Here is a 27,388-nt window from a genome sequence, read left to right on the forward strand (position 1 = left end):
GAAGAGATTATAACTGATAATATTGCAGAAATGAAAACTTGAAAAGTGACATGTGCCCTTAGACTTAGCCTCAGTGTGTCAAATTCAGTTAGAAACACCTGCCCCTAAATACAACATAATGGGACAACAGAAAGGGAAAAATTAACATACAAAGGGGCAGCCTTTTTTCCTTTGCAGGTTCGGTTGTTTTCCCATTCATTGTTATATAAAGCATTTCGTTTTTGTAAACATCCCATCCACCTTTTGGACATGCTAGAATAAAGGGAACACAGACACCATTTGATCGGAAGGTTTTTAGGAGATTTTATATAACCATGACACATCATGACAAGGGAATTAAGCCATTGCTAAGCCAGATTTAAGAGAGACAGTTTCACAGAGTTTTTTGTTGTTGTTCAGAGCTGAAATACTCCAAGATTCCATCCAGTCTTCTCCCTGCAGCTCTCCACTCCCATTACAATGGTGAACACAGCTGAATTAAGAGTCCTTGGATTGGTTTGAAACACCAAGGTTATAATACCATGCATATAGTCTTATTTTACTTTGAAAATATCGATCACCTAAATGTATCATTTTTATTACAAAACAATTATTATATTAACTTATCAGATATATTTAAAAATAGCACATTTAGTGAGACACAATTAGCTAGGAATGAAATGAATAGAGAAGTCACTTTGCAAATTTGTGGCTGGTGTTAATTATTTGTCTTGAGATAAAGGGGGTAGAGGACTGACGCATGTTCTGCCTTTTAGATCTTCTTGATTAAATTTAGGACTCTGCAGTCTTAATATACTCCTATTATTGAACACCATGATAAGTTAAATATTTATCGATGTTTTCTGCAGGGTTTCATTGCTTCTGTAATTTACATTTAGCTCTTAAATCCATCTGAAATTTACCTTGCTTTTGATAAGAGGTGAGGATTTACTCATATGGTTCCAAAGAGTTGTCATCTTTTCTTGACACTTTAAGGAATATTTCTTCTCTGTTATTTTGTGGTAACTGATGTTTTTTAATGTGTTGAGTTTGTTTATAATAAAGTATTTCAGGGCAATCTTGTTTATTCAAGAGATCAATCAGTTAGTTCTTGTGTCAGTATCAAAATTCTTTTAATGCCTGTGACTTACAGTTGATTTTAATCTCATGGAATAAATCTTTCTGCAATATCTTTTTAATTGTTCATAACTGTTACAGGTGTCAAATGCTTTTTCCATAAATATTAGTTGAGTTTTTCATGTAATTGGTTTGATCTACTTTAAATTTATGAAGGAATTTTACAGTGTGAATATATTTTATGACATTTAATATTTATATCCAAGGGATCCTTAAACATATTGCTCTGCAGTTATATTTCCTTAGATAGCTTTCATATCTTTTAAATTCATTTTGGTCCAATAATTTTCCTTAGTGGTAAATCTAGTTTTTCTATTATAAATATAATTCTCTTTAATCATCCCATTTTATTTTCTAGATACTATTGCCTTGTACCCTTACTAGAGTAGGAAAACTACAAACTCTCATTTGATTTCATTTTATTATCTTTTGGTTATTTCTGGTATATATTCTAGCTATCTAGATCATTTTATATTTTTATCATTTTTACCATTAGATCATTTTATATTTTTAACTTTTTTTCTTTTTGCCAATTCTGTTATTCAGAACATTAAAGTTCATGGTTGCTACTTCTTTATGAAGGAATGTATGTTTTATCCGTGAAGGATATCTTGACTTGGTAAAGGAAACTTAGGTCACAACCTTTTCCCCTCAGAACTCTGTAGACATTACTTTCTTTTTGTGTCAAGCTGAAGTCTGAGACAGGGTTTTGTTCCTTTGTAAGCTACCTCGCTTTTCCTTGAGCTATATGTGGGATATATTTTTCTTTGTCCTTGTAATTCAAAAATATCCATTTAAGTCTAGATGTTCTGTTTTCATTAACTGAAATATGATGGACTTTCTGATCAGTAGACTCTTCATAGCTTAGGAAAATTTTCTTCTATTATACCTTTGATTATTATTTCAAGTCCATTTATTTTGGTTCCCTCAGGATAACCAATTACCTACAAATTGAATCTTCAATTTCTCTTCTCCTATCCAGTATTTGTACCATCTCTTTGGCCTTGTTCTCTGTAACCTAGGGGGAAATGAGCTTAGATAATTCAGGATCTGGCAAACAGTAAGGATCAGCAAATAATAATTATATAATTAGTATATGTTTAGCCCTCTTTTACTCAACTTTATTCAGTGGCTCAAGTTGTTATAATTTTCACTAGATAATTATATTTATAGCCCTCCTTTACTCAGCCTTTATTCAGTGCATGAAATTAATAAGTTTAATTGATATGACCTTTAGTCATTCCTTCAAAAGTTCCTCATAATAACCCCCAGAACTGAGAATATTATTAATTCTATATTACACATAGAGAAGCTTATGTTCAGAAAGATTGTGTAATTTTCCTAGCATGACACAGCTGGGCAGTGGTGGATATGAAAAGGGCCTGATCTTCTGGTGCATGCCCAGGTCTCGCCTCCTGCCTCTATAGAGCAGCACTGCCTCTAGTTATTGTCCCCTTCACTACACAAAATCCTTTAAAGAAAGTGTTAACTATAGAATTTCAGCTGGAGGGATTTGTGTTCTTAGGAAGCAACAAACATTATCACTTTTTTCTTTGTTTAGACAGACGTCATGGCATCTTCTTTTCTTCAAACAGATATTCTTAACACTTGAGCTCCTTTAAGCAATATGAAGCAATTGTAATCACAGATGTCCTTGATCCTTCTTGCCTTCTCATTTCCAAAAATAGAATCCTTGTTCAGGATTCCTCATAAAATTGTACAGTTGAGTCTTTGTGTTTTAAAATCCTTATTATTTGAAAACAGTTATATCTGCAAACCATAATACCAAAAAAAAAAAAAAGAAAAAGCTGAGTGCAGATTTTTGACAGTCTAGACAAGCTTTTTCTCACACACTAAATGGCAGTTGAATATTTAACTCTGAAATTCAGTGTTTCATTCTTATTGGTAGGGACATGATTATGTACTTAGTCTTAGAAAAACAGACACTTCATTAATTGTTAGGGTGTGAGGCACTGAGTTGCTGATAGTGGTTGTATGAATATTGCATGGTGAATTTGTATATGCAATCTTGCCACTGGTCTGGCTCTTGATCTCTCTGTATCTCAGTTGTACTTAGGTTTATGTCACACTGGCAGTGGGTCCTGCTGTTAGTCTGCACCCCTGTCTTCTGCCTCTGGGCTTTTGCTACAAAGTTACATGTGTGTGCACAAATCTGGAGTAACTGAGGCCAAGATTCAACTTGTATGGGAGATGTTATTACCTCCTTGAAGCGCTAAGGCCTGTTGCTGAGACCTCTGTGAAGCACCTGCTCACCTCCGAGTGCATGTTCCACTGTTTCTCTTTAGTCAACATTGGGAGCAGAGTTTTGCATTCTTTCCATCTGAGTTAATGTTGTCTTTCAACACTCTGAGGCATGTAGCCCTGCCAAATTCATTCTTTCATTTTGGACTCTAACAGCCTCTGAGGGATCCAATTCAGGTTAGAGTATTTGAAGATCCCAAAGGGCCTCAAATCTTTAAGAAAATTTTGATTTTTATTTGATAAACGTGACATGTTATATTTTATTAAAACTAAGGTGGGCAACATGTCACTTTCATACATGGAAAGGTTGTCATGTTACAAGTGCTGAGTTTCAGAGCCGTGCAAGCCTGAAAGTGTGAAAGTGTTCGTTCTAGGAGGAGGTTTTCTGAAGCAATTTTACAGGCCACCAAAGGAAAGTCAGGTAATCAGGCAAATAGATGGCTACTCAAGCTACAAGGGTGTGTAGACCTTGAGGATTTTGTGCCCCCCCCCCTCCTCCTACCCCCGCTCCGGCTTTTTCAGGCGCCGATCTCATTTCAAGGGGGAATGAGTTCCACAGAATGGAGATTAGGTAATAGTGGGTCTACACCAATAAGAAGTTGCTTGGTACATGCTATTTTTGTAGTCTTATAAGTCTCTTATGATCTCTTCATAACAGTGAGACATTAAATTCATCAAGGGTGTTATGAGCATAAATTATTTCTTAGCCAACCTGGTTTCCAGAAATAATGCACCCTGGACAGAGAAACCTCATTTTAAAGGACACTCAAGGCCAAATCAGCCATCTTAATGGGACAGATGTTGCTTAGCAAAGTGTTTACAGTATGAATTTTCAGATCTGAATTGTGTTGCCTTAACTAATCATCTCTGTACTGAGGAACATAAATGCAAGTCAACACAAAACTGAGCTCCTACATGTGTGGCTTTAAATAACTGGGAAGAAAGGGAAACCTGGGAGCTGGGCTGCTCTGGGAATTCCTGCCCCACTCCAGATTAGTGCCCACCCCCCTCTACCCCTAAGGGAGCACATTTACTAAGAGAATGGTGAAAAACAACAATGTTTTCCCAAATAAATGTCAGTGTTTTTTTTTTTTTAAATAGGAACGATAAAAATGGACAAGAAATGGTTGCTTGAAGCCAGAATGGTCTTAGAGCTCTTTCCTTAACATATCAAATAAATGCCAGGCTATTTGGGACCAGCAGTTGGTTTGGGTTTGTTGATAGTTTTGCTTTGCTTCTAGTAGATAGTTCAGTTTTATTGTACTGCAAATATTTAACTCTTCTGCTTATTTTTGAGTCCTGTGAAAGGAAAGCTCTCTTGGATAGTTAAAATCATATGCTATGCCATATTCCCCCTGGGAGCCTGAAGGGCTTAATTAGCTGGGTAGCTCCTTTGTTCGGGCACTCCTGTCTCATCAGGTTGGTGTTAAGGGCGAAAACCAGCTTAGCAACGGATGGTTACAGGAACGTAAGCTCACACTTCACTTGGATCATGCCTGCCTTGCTCTCATCCACACTTCAGCCATTCAGCCAAATGCTTTTATGACTGAACATAGGAAGGACCACAGTTTTATAAATGCTGTTACCTTGGGCTGATGCTGCATGTTTCTGTTCTCAAGTGCCTATTGGTGGAGATGCCACACCCAGGGTATTCAAGACAGAGCATATTTGTAACTGCCTGAACACCTGAAACATGTTTATTCACTAGATGTACTGACCGCACGTAGAGCAACTGTAAATTTGGAATGGAAAAGGCAACTGTTAGCTACATGAAGTGAACATGTGTACTGACTGAGAATCCCATAGAAGAAATGTCTGATCTTAGTGTCTGGGGCAACTGCTGTCTTTGTAACCCTCCTCTAGTCTCGTACCCCTGACTAGGCACAGCTCTAATGACCACATGGGCACTTGAATTTGCCTAATTCTTGATTAGTTTCCATCATTTCCCATACAGTAAATTCCATGCAATTAAACCTAAAGAAAAGAGGTTCCTTTACTAAACCCCATGATTTAAAGGGGCCTGAAGAATCACATAGAATCACATATACCCAGAAATTGCATATACCCATTAGACTCACATATACCCAGAAATTTATTTCAGAAAAAAACATGGTCACCTCTGTCATTTAAAATCTTGTGCTCAATGCTGGCACAGTATCTTCCTTTAGTGCTAAGTCTCCATTCTTTTGACTAACACTATTCAAGCCTCCTATCTGCTGCCCTATGCCCCCAAACAGAAAGAAACTGTGAGTAAATGCAGTTGATCCATTGTTCACTTCAGAGGGATACAAAGGGAGTCTGTTTCAGAGGACAGGGAGCATGTGAGTGGTAGGAGGACTTAGGTAACAGAAGAGATCGATTAGTTTGTCATCTTTCTTAGCATGAAAGCAATTGAATCTTCCATATTTTTTCCCCAGTGTTATCATGATTTCCCCCCCTAAGATCATGGTTCTAGAAAAACATGTTAGCATGGTATTAATAGTTACACATAGCTACTAGAGAATATTTTTCAACATTAAGTGACTTGTGCTGTCATAATTTTCTTTTTTATATAGTATAATATCAAGTCCTGACATGAGCAAAGATAAGGATATCAAACTAGAGTTGTAGTTTGATAAATCTAATAGCTAGTTAAATTTAAATATGATTTATTAAAATTTCCCTCCAAAGTGTAAGCTTTATTTCCGTAACTTTGATTTTACAATTTTATATTCATTACTGATCATTTATATTTTAATAGATAATTTTGAATATTTTAAGTAACTTTTATAAGTATGCTTTCAATTTTTTCTTTTTATAATCTAATTCATAGTGTTAGAAAGACATTTTCAAATGTATATGCTGAGAACAATTTTTAATCCTTTATGTCATTGTTTTCAATGAGTACAAATTATATAAAAATCTGGATTATAGTAGCAGAAGTAAATATTGTGCTAAAATAAAGGTGAGAAAAGCTTCATTCAATAAGTAATCTAATAATATCTTTTATTACATATGCAAACATTGCCAGCCAGTCAAAAAAACATGCATGCGTGTGAAATGGTATCTTGTCTTTGATATTTTGATAACTGTCAGTGATGCAAAATTTATGGCTTTATGCATTTTTTAATGATAATTATGGAACCATAGTTATCAAAATTAGATGGTAGACTTTTAAAAAAGATTTCTTTTTATTTATGCATACAAGAACTGGGGTACAGGCCAGAGGTATGGGGGTGAGAGGATTCACCAGAGACAGAATGGGGAGCAGAACAGGCAGATCCACTGAAATACACTGCTGAGGGGAGCAGCAGGGAGACAGGAGAGGTCTGCTGCGCCATGTGGGTAGCTCCCTGGCTGGTGATCAAACTCCGGCTGCAATGGTGATAGTGCCAAGACTTAGCCCGTAGGCCACCGGGAGGCCCCAAGATGATAGACCTTTTTAAACTAGTTAGAAGATTGGTTTTTAAAATAAAAATTGATTTTTAAAATAAGGCCTTGAAAATGGCAGGCCTGTTATCAATCCCCTTTTACAGGTGAGGGAAATGGAGCTTAGAAAGACAAAGACAATTTTCACCTAGTTAGTGCCATGTTTATAAATAGCAACTCCAAAACGAGTGATTTTGAAAAACTGTAATTTGTGGTGATAGTTTCTGCGATGTAAGTATTCTCAATATGGTCAACTTCAAGTTATTTTTCTTGAGCCAGTTCAAAAAATGGAAAAATTTAATAGGTTATCATAAGCCGATGGCATCCAGCTCCAGCACAGGACTCCCAAGTCAGAGAGTCAGTAGGTGACTGAAGCAGAATCCCGGCTATCCTCATACCCCCACCCTGGCCCCTGCCTCCCCAAGCTGGGACATCTGCTGCTTGGTCTCAGCTCCCTGGGCTGTGAGTTACTAATAGAGAGGTGACCTCACTGACCCTTTAAGCCTGAGAGTTCTTCACTTTCACCCACCTACCCACTTTGGGTTGGAAGAAGGCTACCACAAAATGTATTTAAATGCCCAGCTAATGAATGTGGAAAGTTGATTTGAAATTTCACATTTGTTTCTAAAATGGTTCTACTCACAGTTCATTGAGCCTTTAATGGGCATCCTTTCAAGGCTGTGATGGCTTACCCATTAGAGGCTAAGTGATTTGCCCAAGGCTATGGTGGGAAATCTCTTTAAATCAAAACTCCCTATGACAGAAATCTGTATTGCTAGAGTCTCTAGAACCCGAGGCAGCAGGAGGAATATATTTTACTTTCAAATACATTCTTGTGGGGGAATGAGAAATGCAGATAATTTCCTACAGAAAGGAGAGCCCTGCCAATGAGTCCATGGGAAGCTCTTGCTTTGAGTTCTAGCCGCTCCCCTGTTTGGAACAATGCCCCTCTATTCCGCTGGTCTTTCTGGCATTTGAAGAGGCATCAACACAATGAAATAGAACTGAAATAAGGGCACTGGTGTTAGGGTAGAATAATGTGCCTGTTCTGTTGTCTCTCAAAAGTAGTAACTTTCAGGCATCAGAAAAGTAGTTTTGCATGAATTTTGCTTTGTCCTTTTTTTTTTTCCTGTTGACCTACTGGAAGGATGTTGATGAAGAAGAGATAAAGTTTCTGGGGAGAAGCAGGTGACTGAGCTGTCAGAGAAGCAGACACGTGGGGGCAGGTCCTACTGGGGGGCTGATGTGGGTGCTGGAATTGAGGCTCCGTTATCTGTATTGATACTGCAATGATCCCGACTGATGGAGAGGTGGAGGCCGTTGAGATGGAGTGACTTCAGTTATCAATGAAATAGCCACCTGTCACTGATAAACGGACACGGGGGAAACGAGAAAAGATAAATGCCTCACTGTGCAGAGGACAAGCCCTAATTAAACTAACAGGTGGCCCTTTATCACATACTTCTGAAGTGGTATAAATATAAGAGCTAAAATAAGCCAAGCTGAGATGCTTTGGACTCTATGCCCATGGGGGTTCTGAAGCCTTCCCCAGATTTGGCATCTGCCTGCAGAAGCAGCACTCCACTTCCTGTCAGATGCTGCCACAAGAGATGCTTCGGACCCCTCAGGTAGCCGTTCTTGCTGGTCTCTTGAGCGCACCTGAGCTGTTCACATCCTGCCCCCTTCCTGCCAACTCACTTGTCTGCGTGTAACGTGGGTTCCTCCCCGCAGTAACATCAGAAACATCAGATTGTCTTTCTATGCAGTTGGCTTGAGTCCTAGGTAAAGGCTCTGCACCGGGAGAGAGGGGGCGATCAGTCCGCTTGAGACCTGAACCTCACATTACAGGTTCCTCTGAGGGAGTTTTCAAGGGCAGAAGCTGAATGCCGTGCAGACTGTTCTGCTTGTGGTGTGACTCTGAAATTCAGTGAATCTGAAGCTCAAGGCAGAGATAGCTATTCTATGGGGAATATGCATTTGGTATTTTACACTGAAGGTAGTAGCTGAGTCCCTGGAGTTTTTGGTGTGGCTGATGTACCCAAGGTACATCATGAATAATTATTTCGGCTATGAAAGTGCCCTCTTCCTAGAGCTGCGTGTTATAGAAAGAGTAATTCTGAAATGAATGGACGTGGATTCAAGTCGTACCTCTTAACACCCCCTGGATGCGTACTTTCGGGTCCCTTCCTTGCCCCGGGAGCCACGTGTGTCCAGAGGATGCACCACCTTGGAGTTTGTTACAAACGCAGAGTCTCAGCCCCCGTCCAGGTTCTGTGTGAGACTCTGCCTTTTCACAAGATTCCCCAGGTGGTTTCACCTCCGAGCGACCCTGTTCTGATCGCCTGTCACCGCCAAGTAATCATGTGACCTGGTCGCCAACACCCAGGAACAATTCCACTTGGTAGTCGTCTCAGGGAGGTGGGGGAGAGGACACGTACTGCTTTGGAAAAGCTTGGTGTGTGAAATTTTTTGTCTTAGCTTTTAAATCTGCCCAGTATTGTTGGGCTAGTGAGGTCATGTAAAGCTCCCCATGCAAGTGTCAACAGTGCTTCTAAGAGGAGAAAAGACTTTGTTGTGTTAAAGCCCACAAGAAGTCACCTGTGCTAAGCCCCATGTCACCAACCTGGGACTTAGGACCCAGCCTAATTGCAGTTACAGCCTCTCCCGGGAATGGAATCTTAAACCCAGTCTTCTGGAATTTCCTGGTCAGCGCTAGTGAGGTCATCTGCCTGATAGACCCCTTCTGTCCACTAGAAGTGACCTCGCCTGAAACAATTCACTCTTTCCTTATCTTGCCCCCTTTTGGCCTATAAGCACCTTTCATTTTGTTTAGCGCTTCAGAGCTCCTTGCTAGCTGCTAGGTGGTGCGCTGCCTAAGTCGTGAATTGTTGAGTAAGGTTTTCAATGTATGCCGTTGAATTTTGTGTTTTAACAGTTGCATGGTCAGGACTTAGTCCCCTATCTCCTGGCAGGAAGGTCTGCTGTGCTGCTTCTGAGGAGAGAGCAGAAGGCACCCCGTTCCACCCCGGTGAGTGAGGTAAGTAGGTGATATTCCTTTCAGCATTTCATGTGGAAGGTGGGGCGGCTGATGTTCTGTCGTGATCTTTGCAGTTCTTTGAAAATGGGCAACAGGGAGGCCCCTTTCCAGCGCGATGGGATGAGAGGGGGTGAAGTGATGTTTGAAAAGCCTAGTTTTCTTTATGAATTCAGTGAACAACAAGCCATCGAAATACAATCTTGTTCACAAACAATTTTATTTCTATAATCCTTAGTCACAAACAATTTGGGATTGAACAATTCCAATTTCATGCAGCTATAGTTCCCCCATCTTCTCAGTAGGTCTTAAGCATTTATTGATTTTCAGTCAGTCTCCAATACCTTTCCCCATCCACACTCAGCCTTCTGGTGCCAATATTTGCCATGATAATCAACCTACGTTGTAGGGATAGAAGATTCACTGTAAGTATAGGTTCTTGTAACAATACCTTTGGAGCTTGGCTCCTTAATTCCCTTTACGTTGGTATTAGAACCTCAGATTATTTTTTTTGGTGGCTCCAGAGGATGAGCAACATTGTTGAACTACAGTAGGTATAGCTGGCATATTGCCCTTTACAATTAAGAAAACATTTCAAATACTGACTCTTATATGACAATGGGAGATGATACCATTTTCCTTTCACTACAGATGACAAAACACAAAATTGCCACAGGCAAGTAAACTGCAGAATGAGGACTCCAATCCAATCTGGGTCTTCTTAGTCTCACCTGATGAGCTTTCCTACCACTCCAAGATGCCTCAAAAAGTTCTGGATGCTTACCTGAGGGCTGTGTTCTATTGGCAGAATTGTTTATCATTCAACTTTATGGCCACTCCTTGTGTTTCACAGCAGGCAAGTCAGCAACCACTCTTCCAGTGCACAACACAAGTCTCCTCCACATGGTACAGGGTCAAAGCACATCAACAAGAGGGTCACTCATGTACAATTTGGAATGCAGAAAAGAAACAGAAGTTATTATTTTCAGGAGGCAGTGGTAGACAGATATGCAAGGACCTGGGGTTTGAAACAAATTAGTGGGGAGTTTTCTTGAGACTCATTTGCATCCTGAAGAGGCTCCCTGGAAAGCACTTAAGAGCCACCTGCTTTGGTGTTATTAGCTCCAATGTCTGGTGATTTCCTTGACCTTTTCTCCTTCATCACTTTTAATTGTTGTATATGCTCCTAAAACTGGGTAGTAAACAAAATCGTCTTGCTTGATAGTCATTTATGGTTTCCCCTGAGTAAACCTGGATGGATACTAGTATTCTAGATGATAAGGATATTTGTTATGAACCTGATAGTTAACCTTCTTTTCAGTCATGCATATTGTTATAGGTGGATTTTTAAAATATGGTTTACACCACTATGGCGAGCTTCGTGCGTATCTATCTTGACCTGACTTTTGTATTTTCCTCAACACACACTCCTGCCCTGGTCATAAGAGCCTTTCATCTCTCCAAATCCTCTTCCCTTGCTCTCCATGGACACCTTGTGGTCGGCACCATGGGGGCGGTACTGAGACAGGGAACCTGCCCAAATGGAGTCCACAGTTTAGTCAGGAGGACGGTACAGTCGCTGGGCAAATAACAATGACTACCCTGATCTTAAGCAGAAGGATAGTAATACAGTGGAGCCTGGGAAGACTTCCCGGAGGAAGTGTGACACTTCCTGAAATTAAACAATGGATAGGGGGACAGTAGAAAAGTCTGGTGGTGGAAGCAGAAGCACATTCAAGGTCTGGAGGTGGACAACAGGTTAAGTCAAAGGAATGGAAAGAAATCAATTACCCAGGCAGCAGAGAGTGGCCGAATCATGGTAGGCCTGCTAGGCCAGTTTCAAGGCTTTTGCTGGAGTGTCATGAGAAGGCAGTGGAGAGCACTTGGCTGTGAGAAGTGACCTGGGCAATGTTGGATGTTGACATGTCAGATAAAGAGGTTGGCTGAGCAGAGAGGATAGCTGCCTTGGAGACATGTGAGGGGCGTCTAAGAGCCACTCCCTAGTAGAGGGTTGAGTACATAGTCTTGACCTCCAGAAAGATGTGATTAGACGTCCTGCTTCGGAAGCTATCATTGTGTATTTAGGAAGTGGGTTGCCTGCGTCCTCTGCCCACAGCAGTGTCCTCTGCCATCTGTGGGAAATGTCTGTTCCTAAACTTGATGCCAGACCTGATGAAGCAGGCGTTCTGTGGGAGGTATGTATGCAATTTATAATTAATGAGCTCCCTAGGTGACGGCTTTGCACATTAACCTGAAAAATCATAACCCAGGGAGGCCTATATCAGGACTCCTCAGCCCTGTCTGTGTGTTATAATCCCTTGGAGAAACTGAAAATATACTTACTTCCTGGACATTTGTTCTGGTTCTCTTCCACTTCCTCAGCCCCAGTTCACCCTGCATGGAGCAATTGTAATATTGGCTTACTCAGCTGATATTGGCATTGTACGAATACCAGCATTAACTGTAATCCCACACACGTGCCCAGCCTGCTTTACATCACCAGCTGTCTCCCTTGTGTGGTCCTATGAGCTTCCTGTTTTCACGTGGCCGGCCTCTCTGACTCAGTTCAGGCATCACCACCTCCAGGAAGTTTTCCATGATACCTCCCACCCTCTGGATTGGGTACCCCTCTTTGTGTTCCCAGAGGGTTGTATACGTCTGAGTGTTGAGGACTTAGAATGGCATTATCAGTTTTCCACCAGTGGGTGAAATCCTCAGGACTGTGTTTTTTAATTTATTCTTTTCTAGTTTCCCAACTAGACATGCTGTGTTTGTTGAACTGAATTCTGGCTCTACTATTTATTAGTTTTATTACAGTCAAGCCAACCCGTCTCTCAAAGTGCCAATTCCATAATCTATAATTCAGAGATATTTTTATAAAGAATTATTAAGCCACAAGTTGTCACAAAAGGATGGATTGAATAAAAATGTGGTCGTTGAAGTTTTCGACTTTGAGAGGCTGAAGGCTGGCATTGCCATTGCTCAAAATACTTGTGGATCTTGCCTCATGCGCTGTCCTTGTTGATGTGATAGTCATCTGCGGACAGTCACGATGGTGTCGGCTCCAGGGGTCCCCACCCAGTGCCGTGGCTGCGCTTCCCCTGCCACGGGCTCCCGAGGCTGACGCTGCTCCTGGGTGGCCATCCCACTTTCCCAGTTCTGAGTCAGCGCCCTTTTATGCAATTCCTGCAGCCGTGCTCTGTTCTCCCAAGGGATAGGAGGGCCTGGCTCAGGGGTCAGCCAACTTTGACCTGTATAAATAACCAGATCGCACAGGCTCTGAGAGTTTGCCTGGCTCATTCGACTTTCTCATCCCTTCTGTGAGTGAACAGAAATACGTGCTCTTGCAATACCGCCCTGGTGGTCTCCGTGTTCAGGTTCAACGTGGACCGCTATTCTCACAGGGAGCCGGGAGCGCACAGCCCGGCATTGCCAGGGTCTGCTCCCTCTTCCTGCTCTCCCTCTGTCAAACCTTTGATCTCTAAATTGCATGGTGTTTGTTCCATGTCACTTCAGGTCAGAGAATTGGGCTGAGTCATCTGTGTAGTCACTGTTGACTGGATGTTTGTCTTTCAATTCAGCAAATATTTAGCAAGCAGCTACTGGATGAATCACTAAAACGCCAGTCTCATTATTATGCTTCATATACTAGACCTAAGACCTCCCTTCTCGTTACAGAAACAATTTCAGTTTCACATTTTTTCAAAAGCTGAGGTTGAAATTGAATATTGATTTTTGTCCCCCAAAGCAGAGAACCCCAAGAAAAAAAAATGTGGTGTCCATTTGCTATTCAGATGTGCTCTCCATATAGACTGTTCTTTGCTTGTCCCAGGATAAGGAGGCCAAGTAGCATCTCAGCTTCCCAGTAAGGAGATGAAATATCCTCCATCCAGCCTCCCTAGCTTGTCTGCCTTCTCCCAGGGCCACTGGTTTGAGAACTGCTGTGTAGCAATGCAGAGCACTGCAAAGCTAATTAACCCAATGGGAATCCCGAGTAGCTCAGGCTCAGTGCTGTATCCCCTGGCCTCCTGGATGAAGAGGATCTATGCCTGTCTGCATTTCTGCTGGCGGGCTTAAAAGCTCATGCCAAGAAAGGTCACCTTCCCTCCCTAATACGAGGATACTACTTGCAAGCAATTGGAGCTAGAAAAAGAGTGACAGTAGGTCTCCCCATTCATCTTGTCTTTTGACCGGATTCATGAGTCCTTATGGGGTAGAATGGATCCTATAAAATGCCTGGCAGCAGTGTTTTCCATTGTGTGACCCACAAAAGCAGAACTTTGAATGATGGGTAGGAATTAAAATGCACGCACACATAGTCAACACGAGGAGCCATTAGGCCTCACCAAAACAGATGTGTTTTAAATAGTTGAGGGTTAACTGCCACCAGGAGTTAAGCAAAAACTGCACCAACAGTGGCAAGGGATCCTGTAGTCTGGGTTGAACGGATGTCTTTTTATATTCTAACTGTAAGAGGATATAATCCTGAGCTGATGAATCCATAAGGCAATGGATTCTCTAAGACAGCCACGTAATCCTTAGCAAATGGCGCCTGTATGTCTCCATGTCATCCAAAATTCCCGTTCCCCTTGTTTCTTGGTCTTCCAACAACAGTGGACACAGTGCTTCAGGAAGGAGAGGAGTAACTGCTTCTTCACGAGACTCCTAGGAAATCACTCTCTGCTAGCGTTCCTCTTTTACTTTTGATTTCTCCTTGTCAGTCTTCTGTTGTCCTGGATCTTCTTCATGCCCCCAGTTTCTGATCAGTGAAGTGTCCGACTGGGTCCTCATGTCTTCTTTTCTTTTCCATTTACAATCCTTCTCTGTGTTCATCTCATCCGGGGTCACACTTCCCATGCCACTGTATATTCTGATAACTCCAAGATTTATGTCTCCTGCCCTGACTCCTGCACTGAACTCCCAATCCACCCATCCAGGGGTTTGTTGGGCCTCTCCACATGGATGTCCAGACCTCTCAACATCAACATGTCCAACTCAGCCCTTTCAGGCTATTGTCATAGAATGCTACACTGGCTGCTTTTGCTCTTTCTCACAGACAATGTGCACATCATCCCACTGGCTCTAACAGTCTCACTGAGATGAGAAGGACAAATTTAACTTCTGGGAAGCTCTGTACACTGCAAAGTCAGAGGTTCTACTATAACAGAAAAAGGCTAGAAGAGTTATTGGGGACCAACAATAGTCTCTGGGTCTCTGTTGCACCCCAACAAGGATCTGAGGTAAATAGCCAAAGGGTTAGCTATCCTTTGTTCAGTTTGGGTATTTCTTGCTCTTTTTCATAATCTTGAAAGATTCTAGAATGACTAATAAACATTTTACAGGCAAAAAAGAAAAGCACTTTATTTTGAGTGTGAAACATTCTTCTCTACCAGGGTACAAAAGATTCTTGGCCATGGTTGGTGGCTTTAGACAATGCCAGTGTCTACACAGCATTTTTTCTGTCTGGAAACCAGCACTGGGTTACCACCCATACTTTTTCCCTCTTTCTTGCCCTTCCTTTCTGTCTCACACACTGGCATCCTCCCTCCACATGTGTCCCGTCACAGAATCTTCTTTCAGAAGATGGGGTGCGCACAGGCCCTATCTGCTGCTGGGAACACAGCCTTCCCTGAGATGGGGCTGTGTGTTCCCTCACGGGTTCAAAGCACTTTTATGAGCATCTACTTTTTTTCCACGTCCTCTGAAATCTGTTATGATCAAAACATCTTCATTCTCTTGCTTCCTAGAAATTGTCAAATGGTTGTGATGCTCTGCATTCTCTTCAACTTCCACCTGTGCCCCATTAATTGAAGCAATCATTTAAGAATGAATTGGCATTTTAACAGGTATGTATGTGCGTAGGAGGGATTGTGATCCGGGGTTTAAAATATCTACACCTTGTTGGAAACATAGTATTATATTAAATTGGGATGGAACAAATTGGCCAAACACAGCTGAAATTCCAAGGCGAGAAGAGATGATTTCAGGGAGCACCTGATGGCAGCTGTGCTCGTTACCACTGCACCCCAGATCTCCTGTGCAATGGTTTTCATGTGTGGCTACTTTACATATTCATGATTTCTTATGACTCCATCTGATGGTACTTTTCGTGGGGAGAGGAGTGCCTGTGGTGGTGAATGTTGAGTGCTGAAAAGGAAAGTCACTGACATGTTCTGCCAGCTGCATTATTACCCAGAATGTCAGGTTACCCTGGCAGTGCTGCTCTCCTGTGTGCCTACCAATGAAGCAAAACTCAAAATACAAATCCACAAAAGCACCCGAATATTCTCAGCCATCAGCTCTTGCCAAATCCCATCCTTCCTTTCTGCTTTCCTAAGGCAGTAAAACAGCCTTTAATGCCGTAATGTAATTTGAGTTGATTTGTCATTTGTTACCAAAAGATTCTTGATGACTCAATCTCTGTAATTGCAATCAAAGAGCAACAGAAAGTAAGGATTGATTTGATGTTTCAGTAATAAAGAGGTCACGAAGATTTCTGTTGTTGGCATTATGTCAGCACAAATTCGAATATTTTCTTAGGCATGAATTCATGGCCTTAAATATGAATTAATAATGGAGAAATTCATTTGAAGAAGTCATTATTTTAATAATCTTTAAAAAATATTGAAGCTCTCTTCATCTTGCTCACTGGGGTGCTGACTAGGCATCCTCCCACCTTCCTCCTCCTGCCACCAGGACAGCCTGCTGCTGTCCTGGCCTTGTTCTGCTAGAGGGTGTGAGGGAGGAACGGGCTGAACCTGCAGGGCATTTCTCAGATTCGCTTGCTTTACCCTCTTAGCGCCTTTCCTGTCGTAATGTACAGTCAGTCCTACCCTAGAGAAAAGGAGCTGATTGGGAGGGAGAGGGCAGCAAAAGGAACTTAATCCCCTTTTGGCTGAGGGAGATTACATCTTTTTCAGTATTCCCAGATACAGGTTGCCTGACAGGAATGGACTCATTTTACCGAAATGCAGTCTATGTCCAAATCGACAGTGGATAGTCACCCATCATGCCTCCGTGCATTTCTTCCACCTACCCCACACCCGTTCACCTAAGGTTGTTGTGTGAAATAGGAGCAAAGGTCCCAAGAGAAAGAATAGCACAATCAAGCTGGGTGTGTCTGCCTCAAGTCCTCATGAGAGTATGTTCCTTCCAGAGTCAAAAGTTGAGGTGTTGGTTTCATTCCAGAAATTTGTGTTAATCCAGATTTGAAGCTGAATTTGTTCTTTGACTCTACCCTCAAATTCTTTTATTCTTGCCCAGGCATTCTCTGTGAAAATTGCAAAAGCTCCCAATAACATTTTGTGACTTGATGGTAAATGACATATGATGTGGAGCTCATAATCCATGATGAAGCCACTGTGTGTACAATTTCTTTATTCAAAAGTAGCATCAATTGACAGCACTGTATCTCTGCAGAGGCTTTACACAAACTGGAAGAAACTGGTGAAATAGCAGTGCAGTAATTATCTGCCAGTAGGTTTGGGACTTACATTTTATACACTCTACATCCAGATGATAAATATTTTGATGATGAAATTCCCTCTCAAGGAATCCACAAATTTTTAAAAATTATATTTACACTGATATAAAAATTGTTAACTATAACTACCTGCAATTTCATTTCTTTGATATCCTGAGTTTCTCTAAAATATTAATAACTGAATTTACACATATTTTGAAGTAACTCAGGGAGTAAGATGAGTTACCAACATAGCTTAACAATTTAAAAATTTTGTATTTACAGGGTAATAATGTGAACACAAAGCTTTTCTTTTATAGAATAATACGGTGCACAAGAAGTAGATGCCTTAAAAAAAAACAAACTAAGGCAACATTAGTTTACAAGGCTGTATATGTCTTAGGAGTACAAGTTCACCCATGTGCCAATCTATAATACCACACGACACCCACCACCAAAGTTCTAATTACTAACACAAGCTAATGGACCCCTTTCCCCTCCGAACCACAGTTTTCAGAATTTAAGGATCTGTCCAGGAGGTAAGACAGGTGGGCTATGTAATTCAGAATAAAAGATGGCATTAAAAACAAAACATGAAGTGAGAACCAAAATATCACCGCTACCAGACAACATAAATTCTGTATCTGGGAGTGATCTTTGTTTTCTGAAATATCTACTCTGCTTGTTAATCTTAATCCAGGGAACAGTTCATTATTTGGATCTTTGTTTTCTTCTGCTGAAATCTCAAGTGAGATAAAATCGTTCTTCCAGACAGGTTCCCCAATGGGATCATAAACCCACCTGGAATGCCTCAGGAACCCCATCCTGTGCAGGTGATGAATTCTATCTCCTTCAGCTTTCTGCTTCTCCAGCATGCCCATGACAGTTGACATCGATTTTCAGGGTCAACATGATAAGACCCTCCCATATTATGTTCTCTCACTCATATTGCTGATCTGCCTTCTTACCCAAACCCATTTTATGAGCCCAAGTGTCTTCCCTTCCCTTCAAGTTCATTGCTACTTACAAATCAGCCTGACACTGAGGCAACAAACATCCTACTGACTGTAAGGTCTTGAGTCACACGCTTGTTTCCAACCTCTAGAAAATCAACTGCAAATGAAAAGACTAAGAGGAATGACTTATTATTAGACTCGTGGGCAAGAGAGTTTTACAAGCTTTAGTTTTGTCTGTGCAACAGTTCTATTATCTCTCCAGCAGATTATAGAGCTTTTTTTCGACTAAGCAAAATGGGTATATTGTTCTTATTTAAACACTGTTACTTTTAACTAGAAATCCAGCTCAAAATAGGCTCTTAAGTAAGCCTGTTTGAACTATTTATGAACAAGACAGACTTGAGAACATCTTCATGTATATTTATCTCTCCCAAAAGCCAATATGAGACATTCTTGAAAACAACATACCTCTGACTTATCACCTCTAACACATCTATTCTTTAACAGAATTTTTTTCTCTTGTTTATCCTATTAACTACATTTCTCTTTGGACAAATGTCTCTGGACCTATAGAAAAGTGACTTGGATTAACATGAGAAAGAGAAAAGCTGCCACTAGCATCCAGAAGCTTGAATGGTATGGTCCTTTGTCTTGGTGTGGCTGCAAGATGATCCACACTCAAATATCACAGAACAGCAGTGCCCAACAAGGCCACTCTGTTACCATGATACATTAAGATAAAAAGACCATTCTGTAATTGCGTTGCAACACTGACAAAACAAACACTATGTAGGCCACAGGATACCAAACTTTCTCCGATCCTGGCTGATAGGAGTAACTAGTGCTTACTTAACAGTTACAGCTTTGACTTAACTCCGGTCTGCCTTCTCCATAGATACTATTTATGAAACGACCAAATCCTAGAATCATCCTACTTCCGGATAGCATCTAATACAGGATGAAACCCTGCTTCCTTAAATTCTACACCAAATCACCTAACACAAGCCTAAATGCTTTGATATAAGTCCTCTCTAAGCCCATTCTAACACCCTCTTCTAGAAATGTGCGTCTCCGTGGTGTGCATTCTTCCTCCTTATTTAACCAGTGGTGTGTTCCTAGTGGCCTTTGGTTTAGAGGACTTTGACAGAAATGGAATTCCACTGAGCTTCAGCTGATTTGCTCTCTGCTTTGGATCAGAACCCTCAAGTCAGTGACTGTGGACATTTCCGCCATCCATGTGTTTCTCTGATTAGCCCCTATGCATGGCTGAGAAGTTAATTCCTGCTGAATTGAACTCTACTGCTCATCAAAACCCTCCCTCATTGGTTTTATTTTGCTGGTTTCTTTTTTTTTTTAAAGATTTATTTTTATTTATTTATACAAGCACTGGGTACAGTCAGAAGCACAGGAGGGTGAGAGAATTCACCAGAGCCAGAGCAGGGAGCAGAGCAGGCAGAAGGAGCGAAGTACACTGCTGAGGGGAGCAGCGGGCGGCAGGAGAGGTCTGCGCGCCATGTGGGACCCTCCTCCCGTAGCCGGGGAGCAGCCGGGGATCGAACCGGTGCTGCAGAGGCTGCGGGCAGCTTCGCAACCCAGCGCTCAACCGCTGAGCCACCGGGGAGGCCCAATTTTGCTGGTTTCTTGGGATGTATTTGTTATTCAATTGGGTTTGTATGATTCCCTGGTAAAGTTGCTTTAGAGTCTTCTAATTCCCTCCTCTTATTGTCTGTCTGCTCTTCCAGTGTCTTGAATGTTATTTGTCTATAAGAATAAAAGCCTATAGGGAGAGTATTGATATTATAGTGCAATGAGTTGTCTATGACCTGATTCTGGGGACTGAGGAGTTCAGAAGTTCTCCTTAAAGTAGCTTCCTTTGGACAAATGTAGCCATAGGCCAGTTTCAAAATCTTAATGGACTTCCTTTTCAGTCTTGCCTCTGTGTCCTTCAGAATTGCCCTGTTTAATTTCATTTACCCAAAATTGTCTGATTCTAGATTGGTGATGAGTGACCTTATCGGTGATGATGGACCTTTGACCAAATACTAGACACACCAGGTGAACAGGCACCATCCTTAGAGTGCTCGTGGGCTATTCCACAGTTCTTCCTTCTACAGGGGGAACACTTCCCTCCTGGTTTCTCACTAGACGTTTAAATTACATGCTTATTTTTTTTTAACTGGAACAATTTCTACAGAGACAATTTGGAGTAGCAGTGGCCACTTTCAGGAACTTTTGGCATCTGATGAGCACTATAGAACAAAAAGACCCTCATCAGGAAACTATCTAGTCTCAAAAAGATAATTTTTTCTTAAGAGATACCTCCTTTTCCGTACTTTGAGGATTTTTAGCTTTTGAACTATGATTTAAGATACTGCCAAGGGTCCAGGTTATGTCAAAGCCAGTTCTATGTCACTATTTTGTATCTAAACACTCTTCCCTCTCCTTGTAAAGAAAGCATAATTAGCGTTTTCCTATGATATTTCCATATTGTTCAGAGTTCACTCCCTTTCTCGTTCCCCACCCTGGAATTCTCTCTTCAACTTCTTATTAAATTTTAACTGATCAAAAATGGATTCAGTTATTTTGCAAGCTCTCTGGGGATATCTAGTCTAGATAAGCAATCAAAATTTTCTAAAAGGTTAAAAAAAAAAAACCCAGAAAGGTTTTGTAGAAACTAAAAATTATATATACATAATAATCTTTGTTACTCTTCCTATGAGGTTTTAGTTTCAAGATATTTAGCATGATTCAGAATATTTGTAAAATTAGCCATATAAAAACAATTTTAACATATTCTCAAATATTCTCATATATATCAGCAACTAATATATCTGTATATATCTCTGTCTAGACATATATAGATTTAGCTCAACAACTAATACAGATCTTTCTAGAAAGAGAGCAATAGATCAAACAAATATTAATAGAACTGAAGGGAGGAATAGACAACAAAATAATAAGGATCATAATACCGCACTATCAGCAATGGATACATCATCCTGACAGAAAATCAGTAATGAAACAGCAGACTTGAAGGCCACTATAGACCAAATGGATCTAACTGACAGACACACAACATTTCATTCACCAACAGAATACACATTTTCAAGCACCCATGGAACCTTCTCCAGAATAGATCGTATGTTGAACAACAAAATCTTAACAAATTAAAAAAATTGCAATCATATAAGTCTCCCCTCAGACCTCAATGGTATGAAGCTAGGAATTAACAAGAAAATAAGAATATTAGATGATCAGATTAGCAAATAAGAATATTAGATGATCAGATTAGCACATTCAACAACATGTTCCTTTTTTTATTGACTAAACTTTTTTATTTTCTGACATTTTTCATTTTTGTCCAGAATTTAACTTTTCCCTTCAGGTGTAGTGCCCATAAATCTCCCACCACCACATCACCATAATCCTTTGTGCTCTTCCCTCCCTGCTTTGACCCCTCTTCCCGCCTCTCCCCTGCTGTATGTCTCAGATCTATAGTTTGCCTGCAAGTTTTGTCCTTTTTTTTTGATCCTTTGTTTGGTTTCCCTATGTAACTCCTAGAAGTGAAACCATCTGATATGTATCTTTTTCCTTCTGGCTTATTTCAATGAGCAAAATCCCTTCCAGCTCTATCCATGTTGCTGCAAATGGCACAAGATTATCTTTTTGATTGCTAAATAGTATTCCATTGTGCATATGTACCACATCTTCTTGATCCATTCCTCTGTTTGGAGGCATCCTTTCAAATTACTGTTTTTGTGTCGTTTGGGTAGATTCCTAGGAGTGGAACCACTGGGTCATATGGAGACCCATTTTTAGTAATTTGTGGAACCTCCATACAGCATTCCATAGGGGATTATCCTGTGACAAGCCAATAAGGATGCCTACATGATGATCTAGGAAGGAGATGAAGGTGGCAAAGGGCAGGATGGTAGCAAGAAGTGACCATAGTCTGGATATATTTTCAAGGAAAAGAGGAGTCAAAATGTCTTCAGGTTTTGACCTGAGAAACTAGAAGGAAGAAAGTGTCATCAGCAGAGACGCCAGTGACTGCAAAGTAATAGACATGTAGCATGTGACATATTAAATTAGTGGCACCTTAGAAACCTAAGTGGATATCAGTCAAGGCTCCCCCAACAATAGGAATAGATTGAGAACAGGTTCAAGCACTCCAGACGGCATCATTAAGAGTTTGGAAATGGATCACCACTTAAGGACAACGAGAAAGATCAGCCAATAAGTCTTTTTCCTATGATGTCCTGGGAGCCAAACGGAGAAAGTATTTTAAATTGAGAGAATAACTACATCAAATGCTGTTGATGGATCCATAAGATAGAAGACGGAGAAATGTCAGTGGAATTGGGCAACATGTATGTCTCCCTGCCCCACGGGCCTGCTTCTAGTAGCAAATTTCCTTCCCCTTTCCAGGTCCTGTCTAGCTTCCTCTTGCCATTCAGCTCTACCCTTCCTTAGGTGGGGCAGGGAACCTGGACCCTCCCTTTCCATGGGGATGATACTCTTACAGTTGCACTTGACATAACCCGTACCTTACCAAAGATCATCAGATTAAGTGACTAGGTTAGTGATGTGCAGCTACTGAGCATGTCCTATTTTTTAGCTGGATGGAGTTAATGATTTTTTTTCCTCCCAGAAGCAACAGGAATACTTGCTAACATCATAAAGTTTAAAATAAAAAAAAATAAAATACTTGGAATTTAATTCCACATCTGCCACTTCCTAGCACCGTGGTTTGGAATAAGTCAGTCCTTTATATTTTCTGAGTTTTTCAGTCCTCTTCTATAAAGTGGACATAGGAATAATACCAATCTTGACTTCATAGAACTGTGGACATTAAATGAAAGCATAACAAACACATTTAGCTTTGGCTGGATCTAAAAGGAATTGTGCTAGTCTTATCAGACAAAATACAGGATGCCCATTTAAATTTCATTTATATATATGCCCCATGCAATATTTGGGACATAGCTGTAATAAAAACTAGTTTTTCCCTTAATCTGAAATTCACATTTAAGGGAGCATTCTATATTTTTCTTTGCTAAGTCTGGTCTCCCTACCCTGGCTCTTTGTGCAAGCTCTCGTTTTCTTGGAGAATACCTTGAGGAAAGTGTTGGAAAACTCATGTGGTGGGGCTGTAGCTTGTTCCTTGTGCATAAGCCACTTGCTTTTAAGGAGTCCAGGGGGGCGACCATCTGGCAGTGAGTAAAGTTCCAGAGTTGTCATCATGGAAAAGAAGATCGATTATTTTTGCGTGTTTACTCAGTGCCAGATTCAGTGTGATGCTTTCATATTATGTGCAGGTATAATGCCACGGGCACCCCCGCCGCCTTGCGTGATCAGTGCTACCAGTACTGTTGCTTTAAAGGGGACCCCGAGGTTCAGAGATGTGACCTCAGGGAGAAGAATCAGTCAACAGGGGACCATACAGTTGAAGCCCATTGGACTAAAGGGTAGCGCCAAGCTCTTGTGACATGGCAGCTAGTCCTGTGAGAAACTGCTACAGAAGCTCAGATTCTGTCTACACTGGGCGGAGTGGGCAGCTAGCCTGCCCTCCTGACTCAGGGTCAAGGTCTGTCTGGGCGCTTTCACACGGGTGACAGCCCGTGAACTCTGTTCTCTTCCTTATGTCCAGGCCCCGCTCATTTATCTCAGATTTTTTACTAGGTGGTTGGATTTCATTCATGAAATTCAGATGTTTGAAGAAGAAACTAGCCTTTTGTTATCTCTCAGCTTGATTAAGTACACTGGTCTAACATGAAACAGAGGCCGAGCAACAAAGTATTCTTTGGCATGCGTTTGGGATCCATTGATAGTGAGGAATGTAAACCTAAATTTTCTCTGGGTAGACTGTTTTGTTTCCTTAAAGCCAGAAGAAACATGTCTCATTTCAGCAGTCTCAGCAAGAGGCCTGCCTCGTCTCGAGGAGCCTCCAAAGGCGGCATTTTAAGTCAGGTTTCGAGGGGAGACCCTCTTCAGTCCTGTGTGAGTCACTTCACCCCACCCTTGCTGCTATCCATCCTTCCTTTTTTACAACCCTTTATCTTTCTGGCTAAGCGTTATCACACCCGGTTGCAGTGAAGCAGGTAAGGGGAGCGCCTGTCTTCAGCAGTCCTTATTGGAACCAAAGCCACTCAACCAAAGTTCTATGCTGTACGCCGGCTTCTGAAATTAGAAGAAGGCAAAAAACACAAGACAGGTCTCCAGCTGTAATACCTTCCCTGTCCTGCACATCAGTAATCTTTCTCTCAGGCCCTTTCTTCATTTAAATTTCAGACCCCATCCACCCTTGCCTGGGGGCAGGATACAATCTTCTTCCCACTCACTGTGAGAAGTATCTTTAATTTGTTTTAAGAGAATGCTTTGTTCTCAGATTATTGGTCTGAGCAGAGAGAGCATGATTAGTTTGCATTGCACACCATACAACCCAAAGACAGTTTCTCACAAGGATTTTTAATAAGGGTTTCCTGGCTTAGCTCCAGCATCCAAAGTGTCCTCAATTGCATGCTCCAGCCACGGTACTCGCCTTGAAACGTAAGCAGCAGTCGTGCAAGTGGACTCTGGGGGAGAGATGCCAAGCTGTGGGGGTGCACTTGTGTCCAGACTGACCCCCAGTCCTGCTGTGCTGTGAATTGCATCAGCTGGGGGCGTGAGGACATTTCACAGACCTAGCCCACGAATCTCCCATGTCCAACATGTAGCCTTCAAGTTGGGAATTGTTTTGGTTTGACTCGGCAATAGCCACTATACAAATTGAAGAGTTTTCAGTTCCCAGAACAAAATGCATCTTTGGAATTTAAAATCTCTGCAGCATACCCATAAGGAACCAATTAAATGCAAGCATTCGGGACACAGGGGTATTGCCCCTAAACACTGGAGACCGTGAATCTTAGATATTTTCACAATAAATGTGGTTTCCTCTTCCTAATGACACCCTTTCCGTACAACCTCTAATATTTACCCTCTGTAAAAACGTTAGTCCGAGACTGCAAATTGCGATACCTCTTTAACATTACCTGTGTCAACCCACCACTGAACTAAAAATACAATGGATATTTGTCTTTTTTTTTTTTTTTTGCTTCCCAAAGGGCCATGGATTACTAAATAGCCGTATACATTCAAGGATTTAGAGTTTCCTGTGAGTTCTTTGTGCCCACAAAAAGACACTGAGCGCAAGTATTCCTCTGAATTGGTAATTCATCTCTGTTTTCTCTGGGCTGGTTTTGATGATATTCATCAATTGAAATGATACCCTAGCAAACAGATCACAATGGATACTTTTTCAAATTCTATAGCTTTACAATTTATGATTAAGCAATACGACCATAAGGCATTTTTTTGTGTATACCATCAGACCATAACATCTACGAAAAACATCCCTCCTGGAGTTTAGTTACACATAAGAAATTACCAAAGGTTGCTTTAAACTCCTAATATAGCTCTGTGTGAACTTTCCAAGAACAACTCAGACACCTCTTCCTGCCACTTTATGCATAAATTATCCTATCAAAGAGCTGGTATTTATTCTGAGCTCTTTGAAATTCTAATCACTTGTATACACCTCCCCAGCCCAGTTGTCTTTTGAAATTTGGATTACTTACAATTGGCTATTCATAAGTATTGGAATATACAATGTGGAGTGCCACCCATTTACGAGCCTTTAAAGATTCATTGTTCCATTTTTCTTAATGGAAATTTAAATGTTTGATAATGATTTTAAAATGACTCCGCAATTTTCTTTATTTTAATATTAACTTCCTTTGTAATATTTTCTGTGCATGTTGAATAGCTTTTTAATTAAACAGATATGGTACCAAGAAATCATAGGCTGGAAATCTAAAGATATCTTCATGTTAATTTCTCGATTTGCTCTACTCAGGTTTGGAAGGTGCTGAGGGTGTGTGTGTGTGATCACTTTTCCTAAAAATATCTACTGAAGGCTTTATAATTTACATGATATCAAATTTCTGTTGCAGCCAGTCCTATTTTAGTAAATTCTTTCTCATATCTGCTTTGATCCCCTCTTCCAGCAATTTTGATTCTTGCCCTGAATCTGAGGTGAGATGATCCTGAGGCACATTTTGTCACTTGCTGGAGGACCAAATTTGTAATCACTTTGGTTCCCCCTGCATGCTGTGCATAAACGTCAGAAGAACCCTTAGTGTAGCAGCCCTCATGTCACCTCCCACTTGTGAATTATTACACGGGATTCTGTGAGATATTTCTAAGTTTTGTTGTGCACCTGGAGGTTGGTTCTTACCATTCCATGTATGGTTTATCATGGCACCGTACTAGTGCGTCTACTTTTCAGCCTACTCCCCACCACCCCAATGTCCACCTACCCGAAGTCCACAGCCAGGTAACCTTATCATAATGCCTTAGAGCAGATCAGCCTTCTTTTTAAAAGACTTCAATAACTCCCCATTGACTGTAGGTAAAAGCAATTCCCTGCACCTTGCCTTCTGAATTATAACCTGGCCCCAACCTGTCTTCCCAGAATTGTAACTCCGAGATCCTGAAAGACATGATGTTTGTTATCAGTGTCTTTACCTTTATACATGCTATTTATCCATCCAGAAATAATTCTCAGGCCAATAATTATCTTAGTCCTCTTCAATGTAAAGGGTCAGTTCCGCCTACCGTTCCCTGCATCAATCAGTATTTCTCTCCCTTTCCCTTGCCTTCCCTTTCCATGAAGGTTAGCACGCATCGTCATTCTGCTTTTGAGTAGAGATTTTATAATAGATGTTTATTCTTATTTACCGGCTGCATCTCCTCCCCAGTGAAGGCACACTAGATCTCATGGGCAGGAAGTACAGTTGACAGGTTCTAATGTTCCTGAATGCATCTCACACATGGCTTTGGTATTTGAACTTTCTATTGATATTAAATGAGCAACTGAGAATACAATAAGCCCTGTCTCTATATACACTTGTGCATATTTGATTTTTTATACAGATGCCTCATTTCAGCTATGAAAATTAAACATTAAAAATTATTTCTATCAGAATAACTCAGGGCTCTGAGACGCGGAATGCTTTCACTTCTAAGTCGTCTCTACTGTGAGTTCATCTACTGAATCAGAAAAGATAGCAATTATTATTTATTATTTTCCATTTTTCTGGTCTCTATTTT

At 41.0% G+C, this 27,388-nt stretch overlaps 1 protein-coding gene across 1 annotated transcript in view; it reads left to right on the forward strand.

The window, feature by feature from the left end:
• Positions 1-22,585: 22,585 nt before the first annotated feature.
• Positions 22,586-27,388, forward strand: part of LOC311187714 (RNA polymerase II elongation factor ELL2-like) — a gene marked incomplete at both ends in the record, with an annotated part of 51,757 nt that continues 46,954 nt past the window's right edge. The window contains 2 exons of the mRNA XM_084259038.1: positions 22,586-22,608; positions 23,557-23,706. Of these exons, the coding sequence (XP_084115164.1) occupies positions 22,586-22,608; positions 23,557-23,706 (173 nt within the window). The remainder of the gene's footprint in view (positions 22,609-23,556; positions 23,707-27,388) is intronic.

This window comes from Talpa europaea (assembly GCF_964194135.1).
Source record: "Talpa europaea genome assembly, chromosome: X".
Taxonomy (NCBI): domain Eukaryota; kingdom Metazoa; phylum Chordata; class Mammalia; order Eulipotyphla; family Talpidae; genus Talpa; species Talpa europaea.